Source organism: Neocloeon triangulifer, unplaced genomic scaffold (assembly GCF_031216515.1).
Source record: "Neocloeon triangulifer isolate White Clay Creek 2 clone unplaced genomic scaffold, ASM3121651v1 ptg000014l, whole genome shotgun sequence".
NCBI classification, from domain to species: Eukaryota; Metazoa; Arthropoda; class Insecta; order Ephemeroptera; family Baetidae; genus Neocloeon; species Neocloeon triangulifer.
Genome location: NW_026775556.1, coordinates 11,212,377 through 11,223,772, shown reverse-complemented (window position 1 = coordinate 11,223,772; position 11,396 = coordinate 11,212,377). Strand labels below are relative to the sequence as shown.

General features: G+C 38.3%; 2 protein-coding genes across 2 annotated transcripts; both read left to right on the top strand.

Annotated features, from left to right (window-relative positions):
- Positions 1-5,578: 5,578 nt before the first annotated feature.
- Positions 5,579-8,447, top strand: LOC132200268 (uncharacterized). The gene is made up of 7 exons (XM_059625609.1): positions 5,579-5,643; positions 5,953-6,088; positions 6,152-6,488; positions 6,593-7,626; positions 7,677-7,777; positions 7,848-7,956; positions 8,081-8,447. Exons 2-7 carry the CDS (start codon positions 5,962-5,964, stop codon positions 8,260-8,262), a joined length of 1,890 nt encoding a protein of 629 aa, XP_059481592.1. The 5' UTR covers positions 5,579-5,643; positions 5,953-5,961; the 3' UTR covers positions 8,263-8,447.
- Positions 8,448-8,953: 506 nt separating this feature from the next.
- On the top strand, positions 8,954-11,357 carry LOC132200084 (RING-type E3 ubiquitin-protein ligase PPIL2). The gene is made up of 10 exons (XM_059625277.1): positions 8,954-9,149; positions 9,285-9,504; positions 9,567-9,710; positions 9,764-9,929; positions 9,986-10,125; positions 10,180-10,452; positions 10,507-10,658; positions 10,720-10,909; positions 10,967-11,115; positions 11,169-11,357. The coding sequence occupies exons 1-10, from the start codon at positions 9,118-9,120 to the stop codon at positions 11,263-11,265; spliced, it is 1,563 nt and encodes a 520-aa protein (XP_059481260.1). The 5' UTR covers positions 8,954-9,117; the 3' UTR covers positions 11,266-11,357.
- Positions 11,358-11,396: the final 39 nt, after the last annotated feature.

Here is an 11,396-nt window from a genome sequence, read left to right as displayed (position 1 = left end):
GGCACAATACTTTGTAGTAGAGTTTTGCAATCAATGGTTGATTTATGATGAGTTGAAGTTGACTTTTCCTTGATGGGGTTTCTTGAATCTTGAATAGTTGTTTTATAGACTTCTCTCAATTAATTTACAACAGTTGAAACAGTTGGATATCGTTTTTCTGAAACAATAAACGGCTAAACAAACCCAAAGCCAACTTAAAATTCAACCCACCAGTCACATAATATTTTTATTTCTTTATTATTTACATTTAAGAAGTATTAGTTTTTAATTTATATATATCTATGATTTTTAAAGGAAACTAATTTTAATTATCTATTATATCTAATTTTTTAGGCCTAAATGATGTGCCTGCTGATTTTTGCGTTGTTGCTCCTTTTGACGGCAGATGTAAAAGGTGGCACCCAGAACGCTCTACTTCAAGAGCCCATAAGCTTTTTCCCAAACAACATCCCTCACATGGTTGCTGGCTTTAGACCTCCGAACATTCCTGGTATACATAAATTGCCATTCCATACACCAGTTCTGCCGCCCCTTCCTCCATTGCTCCCCGCAATGCCAATCGATACTCGTATTTACCTACTGAGTTTGCCATTGTGTAAGTTGTATTTTATTAGACTAAAACTATATTGTATTGATCCTTTCATATTTAAATTTTTTAGCAAAAAACTCCACATATTTCTTGGATCTCAGTTCAAAATGCAACATTTCTCAAACTGTGACTGCTGTCAAGGGATGTTCCTCGGTGCTTGTCTGTTTAACATTCAAGGGAAACAGTCTTGCTCTACACGTTGATTGCCTGCCTGGCCAATCTTTTGATTTTGTTCGCAAATCTTGCGGGCTTTATGATTTGGATAGTAGTTGCTTCCCTAGGCAACCTGTTTCTCAACAATGTCCTAGCGGAGAGGGTCTATATCCATCAAAAACAAGCTGTTCAGAATTCTACAAATGTGTAGATTCTGAATTTAATGGCATCTATACAACGTGAGTTTTCTATTATATATTAATATTTATTTATTACTCTTTCCATAAATCAAACAATTTTTTTCCTACACTTACATATATTTTCTTTTAACTGACAGGTACCAATTCGAGTGTGCAAGTGGAATGTACTTTGACCAAAAGAAGAAAACCTGTCTGCCAGATGTTGCTACCCTCTGCAATAAAACCATAAATGCTAGCCCTTTAACAACGACAACTCCTTCTCCACTTTTAGTTCCACTGCCTTCTAACTGCTCACTGGCACCACCAAATCCGCAAGCTGTGAACTGCACCAGTCAGGGTCTGTTCTCTGACCCATCAGATTGCTCTGCGTTTTACAGATGCCAGTCCTGGCAAGCTTCAACAACAGCCACTTCCTTGGCGTTTATTGTATACTTTTTCCGCTGTCCTGTGGGGAATATTTTTCATCCCGTGGCCAAAGTTTGCGTACTGCCTGAGCTTATCAAACCAGCACCACCCTGTTTGAGTGGGGTAAACCTAACTACGACAACTATGAAGCCCTCTATTATGACAACTTCAACAATGAGTCCATCCATAACCACCACTCCATCCTCAGGTTTGACAACATCCTCTACCAAGGCTCCGATTACAACAATGAGTCCATCCGTAACCACCACTCCATCCTCTACGAAGGCTCCGGCCTCAACAATGAGTCCATCCGCAACCACTACTCCATCCTCAAGCTCATCCTCTACCAAGGCTCCGTCCTCAACAATGATTCCATCCATAACCACCATTCCATCCGTAACCACCACTCTATCCTCTACGAAGGCTCCGATTACAACAGTGAGCCCATCCGTAACCACCACTCCATCCTCTACAAAGGCTCCGGCCTCAACAATGAGTCCATCCGCAACCACTACTCCATCCTCAAGCTCATCCTCTACCAAGGCTCCGATTACAACAATGAGTCCATCCGTAACCACCACTCCATCCTCTACGAAGGCTCCGGCCTCAACAATGAGTCCATCCGCAACCACTACTCCATCCTCAAGCTCATCCTCTACCAAGGCTCCGTCCTCAACAATGAGTCCATCCATAACCACCATTCCATCCGTAACCACCACTCCATCATCTACGAAGGCTCCGATTACAACAATGAGTCCATCCGTAACCACCACTCCATCCTCTACGAAGGCTCCGGCCTCAACAATGAGTCCATCCGCAACCACTACTCCATCCTCAAGCTCATCCTCTACCAAGGCTCCGTCCTCAACAATGAGTCCATCCATAACCACCATTCCATCCGTAACCACCACTCCATCATCTACGAAGGCTCCGATTACAACAATGAGTCCATCCGTAACCACCACTCTATCCTCTACGAAGGCTCCGATTACAACAGTGAGTCCATCCGTAACCACTACTCCATCCTCAAGCTCATCCTCTACCAAGGCTCCGTCCTCAACAATGAGTCCATCCATAACCACCATTCCATCCGTAACCACCACTCCATCCTCTACGAAAGCTCCATCCTCAACAATGAGTCCATCCGTAACCACCACTCCATCCTCAGGCTTGACAACATCCTCAACCACGGCTTCTGCAACTACAGCATCCTCCTTCACAACCAAAGTGCCTCCGACTGTGGCTCTCCCCTCGACCACTGCACCTGTGACTCCAGCCTCTGTGAATGTCTGCGCTGCACTTTCTTCGGGACAGCACCTGTTTGCCTGCCCATCTGGATTTAGGAGGCACCCTAAGTACTGTGATCGCTTCTACCAATGCACCGAGAACTCTAATGGACAACTTCAAGTCCTTGTTCTTCGCTGTGTTCAGGGCTTTGTCTTTGATGGTGCCCACCAAGCCTGTCGATCAAGAGGTATTACTTACGCTTGCATTCATTTCTTAAATTAACTAAAAAAAATTATTTCACTAGGTCCCTTGGATAATAATTGCACCTATTCTAACCCAGCAAATCAATCATTTTATGTCAACAGGCAGCTACCCGAAAAGCAACATCCTGTAAGTTTTGCTACTTTTGCGTACATCTAACCATAAAATTGTTTTATTAAAATAAATTCTGTCATAGGAGGTGGAAGGCGGCAAGAAACTTTGCACGGCTGAAGGCACATTTGCTTTTCCTTCAGATTGCCTACACTTTGTTAAATGCACCTATGACGACTTTGGGGTTCTTAGAGGTAACAACTTTTGCCAAAAAATATTTTACATTATATCTTAAGTTTCTTTTGAAATTATGCTTTTTCAAGTTAAATCAATAATAATAAACATGTATTTTTTTTTCAGGAACGTTGAAGCGCTGCCCAGATGGCTTCATCTTTTGGACAGTCTCTCGTCGCTGTGAACTGGAATTGAAGGTGGAGCAGCGTTGTCATGATAAGGATCCTGCCCTCGAAGCTGCAGCCATCAGCGTTGATTACAGTAACATTGGACAGCGCAGCTACAAAATGATGCTCTCTTTTGTCTAAACAGTCTAAACTTTAAGTACTCGCTAAGCTATGCTTTACAAAAGTAGTTTAACAGGTGCATTTACATTTTTTTTTTAATTTCACATAAAAACATATATGGTGACTGGTGTGGGATGTAATAAATAATTCATATTGATATTGATTTCTAAAAGGGATTGCTAAAATTAGTAGAGCTAGATTTTTTTTTAGTTAATTAGTGCAGCATGATACGGAAATATTTTTTAGAATACTTCAGGTATACTTGGATAATATGTTTCTCAAAATTTGTAATTGGCATTACTTAAAAATCTTCATTACTAATTAACTTGTGAGCATAACTTTCCCTAATTGTATCATTTAAAGAATTCAATAAAAATATCAATTATTTTGTAACAGCATTTTTGTGCAATATTTTATTCAATAATTACACCGCAAAAATAGAATTGCGATTATTTTTTTCTCCAAATGTGTATGGTACAGTAGCTCTGAGCACTTTTCGGAATGTGCATTTCATTTCTACCTCATTTTAATTGCGTAAACAAGCAAGACTGATATATTATTTATTTAGTGCTATGAAATATGCAATATATTTCACAATCAGACTTTTTAACAAAAGTTTTAAGAGCTTTATCGTTTACGTTTGCTGATATTCTTGCTAAATTTTATAAGATAGCAATTTTCTATTTTATTAAGATGAGGCTGTTTGATTGAATTATAATAAAACTAAATTATGTTTAGTGTGTGCCAGGTGTGTGCATGATTTTTTTTTTTATTGTGTTGGAATTTGTGGGGTAGGTATCTCATGTTTGTTTTTGTGCTAAAAATTATTTAAAGTAGCACTGCTTGTTATAATTCTAGTTTAGGGTTCATATTTTAAGAACGATTTATATGTAATTTTTTATTAGTGAAACTGCGCAAGAGACACAAAGAAAACGTTCAATTTTCGTGATCAGACTTTTAATGCCAAATTATTTTTTAAAAATTAATTAAAAATCATTTCTCTGATGCCAGCAGATTTTTCCCCTATTCCCAGATTTCCACTTCCAGAAAGTCGTAACTTTAATTAAAACCTCGCAATTAATGTAAAACCGCATCACATAATTCAATATATTTTTTGCAAAATTTTGAAAGCTTTTGCTAGAGAAATCGCTCTTCAGTGTTTTGCTTTCTGGGAGTTTTAATTAAATTCAATGTTCTTATAGTAAGCAGATAGTAAGGAAAAAGATTCTGCTGGCAGAGATTTTTTTAGTTGAAAAGTCCAAATTTTGACATTATTGTGATCACAAAAATTGTCATTATTTTCGCACGGTTTTTTGTGGCCGTTGGCCGTAGCCCATAATCAATGTACAAATCGTTCTTGTAGCATAAGAAATGAGCCGCTGGCACGCACTTGATGAATTATTATGATCAGTGCGCACATTGGTGATACTAGTTAATTTTTATGTAAAGAGGCCAATAATATTTTCCCCCTTAAAAAAAAAAAAAAATGAGAATTTTGCTTTATTATAAAATTTTCATTAAATATTGTAGAATTTATAATAAGAACTTTTTTGCTTACTTAATTCATTTAAATATTTTTCTTACCAAACAATTTTTATTTAAAATTAAAATTTAATTTGATAATAATAATGAGCACACGGCTAGGGCACAACAAACAGAAATGATAAATTTTAGTTGAACTTGACCATGAACTTCCCTCCTATTGCGAAACATAAAAATCCGCTTTTTATTTTATAATATTCTTCTCCCAAAATTATTGAGGAGTGTGTACATGCGGTAATGCAGATTAAAATAATAGCAAAAATTAATCTTCAAAAATTTACTCATCAATCATTAGAGTTGCCGAAAAGGCCGGTTGACGGTGACAGCATTCACAGCACTTAGGTATTCATTCAGAATGGACCTAAGCGATAAGCGTTAAAAGCCCTACCATTATAGTGACATATTCGGCTGACAGGCTCCATACGTTGGTCCTCTTGTTTTTAATTTTTGACACTATTGCAAATTTTTTACCTTATCATGATATTGCAAGTAATTTTAAGTAGTTGAGCGTACTCGCGTGTATAAAGGGTCTTCACCCCGAAAGCTTTCAACTTGACAGATTAGGGTGGTCAAGCACCTTTGAAACCTGTAGGGCCATGCCTATTTTGCTCGCAATATATAACGCCATGACTTCAAGTGCGCGTCGTCATACATTCTTCATCTCCGCAGCAAGCAGCACGACAAGTGCAAAGAAGTAAGCAGAGCATTATTTTTGTTTTCACTATTATTTTATTTTATTAAGCTGATATTCTCTTGATGTGAACAATTTTAATTTTGATTCTCTTGTTATACATTTTAATTTTAGTGTTGAAAAATTTAATCAAAATTATTTTATTACTATTCATTCTTCTCAGTCTATACAAAAATTTAAAATTAGAGAAAGAGAAGAAAAGGTTTACGACCATAGCAGATGGCTGCTAAATTGCCTATAAATTCAACCTACCTTTCATAACTAATGTCTTGATTATTTTTAACGATTAAAATATAATTTTTTTTAATTTAGATCTGCAAAATGCGCCCTTGGGCTTTTACTTGGTTGCTTGTCTTTTTGACATCAATTGGGGCCATAGTCGACGCTCAGGAAAACTTGCCAATCATCACGGAGGAAATTCAAGAATACTTAAAGGCTTTTAACTTTAGTGAGTTAATTATTATTTCATTTTAAAATTTTCCACGTATTGATTTTCATTTTAATTCCACAGCAAGCAACTCCCATTACGTCCGGTATCCCGATCACAAATGTAACAACTTCCAGTCTGTGACTGCCGTCAAAGGATGTTCTTCTGTGCTTCTCTGTTTAACTTTCAGAAAAAAGCCCCTGGCTCTACAAGTCACTTGCCGAGATGGCCATTCTTTTGATTTTAATAGCCAAACCTGCGTCCCATCATATAAGTTGAACGACTCTTGCCTTCCTCGCAAGTCTCGTTTTACATTGTCTCGGAAATGTCCTAATGGAGAGGGTCTATATCCATCACATGCAAGCTGCTCAAAGTTCTACAGATGCATCGATACTGGGTTCAACAATGGCAGTTTTACCATGTAAGCATGCTTATTAATTTAGCTTCATGAATTTAAATATATATTCTTAAAAATTGATTATTTCAAGTCTCACAAATAATTATGGTTATTTTTAACTGTTGCAGATACGAGTTTGACTGCGCTGATGGCACCTACTTTGATTCAGAGCTTCAAAGTTGCCAACAAGATATTTCCGCCCGCTGTACAAGGCCTAGTCTAATAATAAGAACCACTCCTACTCCCATGGAAGTATTACCACTTCCATCAAACTGCTCGCTGGCACCACCAAATCCGCAAGCTGTGAACTGCACCAGTCAGGGTCTCTACCCTGACTCATCAGACTGCGCGGCTTTTTACAGGTGCCAATCCTGGCAAGCTTCGACACCAGTCACTTATACTTTAGCGTTCATTGTCTACTTCTTCCGTTGTCCTGCAGGGACTATTTTTTACCCCCAGGCCTTAGGTTGCGTCCAACCTGATCTTATCACAACTGGACTGTCCTGCTCAAACTCGTCAGCCTCGTTGGTAACCCAGATTCCTCCAGCGCCTCCAACTAAGGTGCCAGAGACTGATGGGACTCCTACTCCAAATGCACCTCCCTCAGTGCCGACCGGAACAGCGACCCCCTCAGTGCCGACCGGAACAGCGACCCCCTCAGTGCCGACCGGAACAGCGACCCCCTCAATGCCGACTGGAACAGCGACCCCGTCTCCCTCAGTGCCGACCGGAACAGCAACCCCGTCTCCTGCAGCGCCTGATCCAACTGGAATGACTCCCTCGGGACCCCCGAGGCCTCCGACTGAAGCGACCCCGTCTCCTACAGCGCCTCCAACAAAGGTACCAGAGACTGATGGAATCCCAACAAAGGTGCCCCCAACTGGAAAACCAGATACACCGGCGACTCCGACTCCAGCAACCCCGACTGTGCCAGCCAATACTCAGGCGCCTCCAGGTCCAGGTACCGATGTTGTTTGCACCCAAATTTCTTCGGGACAGCACCTGTTTGTTTGCCCATCTGGATTTAGGAGGCACCCTGAGTTCTGTGATCGCTTCTACCAATGCGCAGAGAACTCGATTGAGCAAATTGAACTTCTTGTTCTTAGCTGCGCTCAGCAGGGCTTTGTCTTTGATGATGCCGGCCAACGCTGTCGTATAAGAAGTATGGTCTTGCTTTTTGGCGACAATTTTATAATTTTACTTTTTCTATAGCAGGCCCCTATGATCAACACTGTGCTTTTTCCAAACCAGCAAATCGATCATCGCCTCATCATGATTACATCACTAGACAGCAGTATACAAAGACACATCCGGTTAGTTTTGTATTATTTTTAAACATATTATTATATTAATGAATTTATTGTTTTACTATTTCTGTTTTAGGAGGTAGATGGTGGCAAGGCCCTTTGCATGGCGGAAGGTACATTCTCCTTCCCGTCAGACTGCCAACACTTTGTCAAGTGCACTTTCGACGAATTCGGAATTCTCAGAGGTGAGGAAGTTTATTAAAATTAAAAATTAATTATCTTATATATTATATTCATTATTTTTTATAGCTATAATACGAGTAAATATGAACAATATTTATCTATAATTATGTGTCTCTCATTTTCCAGGAACTCTTAAGCGCTGCCCAGAGGGCTTCATCTTCTGGGCAGTCTCCCGTCGCTGCGAGTTGGAACTGAAGGTGGCGCAGCGTTGTCCTGCTAAGGATCCTGCCCTCGAAGCTGCAAACGTCAGCGTTGATTACAGTAACATTGGACAGCGTAGCCACAGGATGATGCTCTCTATGGCCTGAATTTTGTGATGAATTGTCATGAAAATCTTTTTGGGGAATGGGAAATAAGGTAAAAAAAACCTTGCAAAATCTCTATAATTTTGCAGGTGTTTTATGGTTGGTGAGAGGGAAACAGTTTATATCAATTTTTTATTTGTTTGTTGTTATACAATGAATAAAATCTATGCATTATTAAATTTTAAAAATCTGTTTTTTCTTTTACACTGTTCCACAAATAAATCAATAGAGTTATTCTAAATAATATAAATTATAATAATTAACTCCCATTTTAATTTGAGAAGTAAATCAAATAGTTGAGTAAATCCACGAATCTGATAGAAATTATATCATAAATTATACTCGTCATGTTGAAGATCTCCTTATATGACTTGCCATCCATATATGTATTTGATATTGGATAATTAAAATGAGATTATCATTATCAAAAAGTAAATTAATTTAAATTTATACATTAATCTAGCTGAAAAAATAATAATTATTTTTCGAATGCTTTTGCGGATAACAAAATACATTATATTTTTACTAATGTAATTTTAATAATTCTTTAATCGCGTTTGCGTACAACATGCACTGCTTGGAGCAGCAATTACATTGAACGCGCTGATCCAAGATTTGCGCCGTTTAGTATCAAAATGTATTTCCATGGATTATGATTGAGGGCGTTGCGGTCTTCCAGACACGCCCCCATCTGTTGTTTTTTGTTAGCGATAACATAATCAAAACATAATGTTGTACTGCAAATGATGGTATTCTCTCACAGATTGCTGGCATTTCTCTCTGAAATTTACGGATATTGATACGTGTTGTTTAAAGCACTTTTAAAAAAAAAATTATAAGTGATAAAATTTTGTCAAAATGGGGAAGAGACAGCATCAAAAGGATAAAATGTAAAGACAAATTTTTTTTTTCAAATTGTAATTTTGATTATTGACGGCACATCACCTAGAAATTTATTTTCTGATTGTTTCTAATATCACTTCTGTTTTAGCCATTGTTAATAAATTCCACTCGTATTTTTAAAGGTACTTAACGTACACAGAGTGGTCAACTCTGTATGGAGGGAAGCGTCCTGGGCGTCCAACAAGCGAGAAGGCTAATTTTCGACGTTTGCCATTTGATCACTGCTGCATCACTTTGCAACCTTTTGAACACCCCTATTGTGATTTGAAAGGAAATATTTACGAGCTCCAGGCAATCATTGACTTCATCAAGAAATTCCGCAAGAATCCTTGCACTGGGGAGGTGAAGTTGCAGATTAAGTTTTTAACTTTCCGGAGTATACTTAAAAATTATTTATCTTTTAGCCCATCGACGCCAAATCCCTTATCAAGCTGAACTTCCACAAAAATGCAGAGGGAAAGTATCATTGTCCTGTTCTGTACAAAACGTTCACAAACAATTCCCACGTTGTTGTTGTTAAGAACACAGGAAACGTCTTTTCTTTTGAGGTTTGTCAATTTTCAATTAATTTAACTCCTAAAAAATGTAATTCATACCCCAGGCTATTGAACAACTAAACATTAAGACAAAAAGCTTCAAGGATTTGCTGACGGATGAACCATACCAGCGTAAAGATCTCATTACCCTTCAGGACCCGTCGAACGTTGACAAATTTAACCTCTCAACCTTCTACCATCTGAAGCATGATTTGAAACTGGTGGATGACGGTAATATAAATATTTAATTCTGTTTCTAAATATATAATTTTAATTTATTACTGTAGAACCCGAGGAAGACCCTAATGCCAGGCTTAAGTCTGTCAATGTTGAAACTAGAGAGACCTTGGCCCAACTGGAGCGAGACTATAAGCCTTCAACCTCGGAAGTACCAAAAGCTAGCAAAAAGGCAGACAAATTTAATGCTGTGGGTTTTTCAGATTTTTATAGAGACTTGATTTTTAAAATAATTTATCTTCAGGCTCACTATTCCACTGGAATGGTTGCTGCTGGGTTTACATCCACAGTAATGGCCCCAGTCTTGGAGCACGAAGATGCTATTATCGACGAAGACCTTGTGCGATATGAACGAGTGAAGAAGAAGGGCTATGTACGGCTCATGACCAACAAGGGACCTCTAAATTTAGAGCTGTACTGTGACGTACTGCCCAAAACCTGTGAAAATTTTATGAAGCTCAGCGCCAGTGGCTATTACAATGGCACAAAGTTTCATAGATCGATTAGGAATTTTATGGTTGGAGCATAAATAGATTTCTTATATATCTGGTAATGTTACTTTTGCAAATAGATCCAAGGTGGAGATCCAACTGGGACAGGTTTTGGTGGAAAATCAATCTGGGGAAAACCATTCGAAGATGAATTCAAACCTAATCTGACTCATACTGGCAGGGGAGTCCTGTCCATGGCAAACAGCGGACCAAATACAAATAAATCCCAGTTGTATGATGGCATCAGTTCAATGCTTTATAATACTTCACTGAAATTATCAAATTTCTTTCAGCTTCATCACATACCGCTCATGTCGTCAGCTCGACAACAAGCATACAGTGTTTGGAAAAGTTGTTGGTGGTTTGGACACGATGAACAAAATGGAAATGATTGAGGTTGACAACAAAGACAGGCCGATCGAAGACATTGTTATTATATCCGCACAAGTTTTTGTTGATCCCTTCCAAGAAGCCGAAGAGCAAGTATGTTTTTGGAAACAAAAATTATATTAAGGTGATGTTGATTTTAAATTATTTTAGCTTGCTGCTGAGCGTGAGGCGGAGGAAAAGAGGAAGGCTGATGAAAAAGCAGCTGAAAAGAACAAGGCAGCCATTGCAAAAGCCAACGCACCTTTAACTGTTTATAGGAGTGGCGTTGGAAAATACTTGAGCTTGCCAAGCACCTCTCAGTAAGTTACGATTTTTAAAACTTTTAATTAATTACATATGAAAAAAAAAACAGAATGTTGAAAGGGGATGACGCAACTACTTCGGAGCCTGCGCCCAAGAAAAAGAAGGAACTGCCTGGTTATAAATTTGGTGCTTTTAATAATTGGTAAAAATTGTGGAAATAGTAATCTTGTGTGCATCATTATTTTTACTGTATTATATTATAAACAATTAGCAATAACTACAAAATAAAATAAAAATAACTTTCTTAATATTTTCCCATCTTTTTTTAACTTGTTAA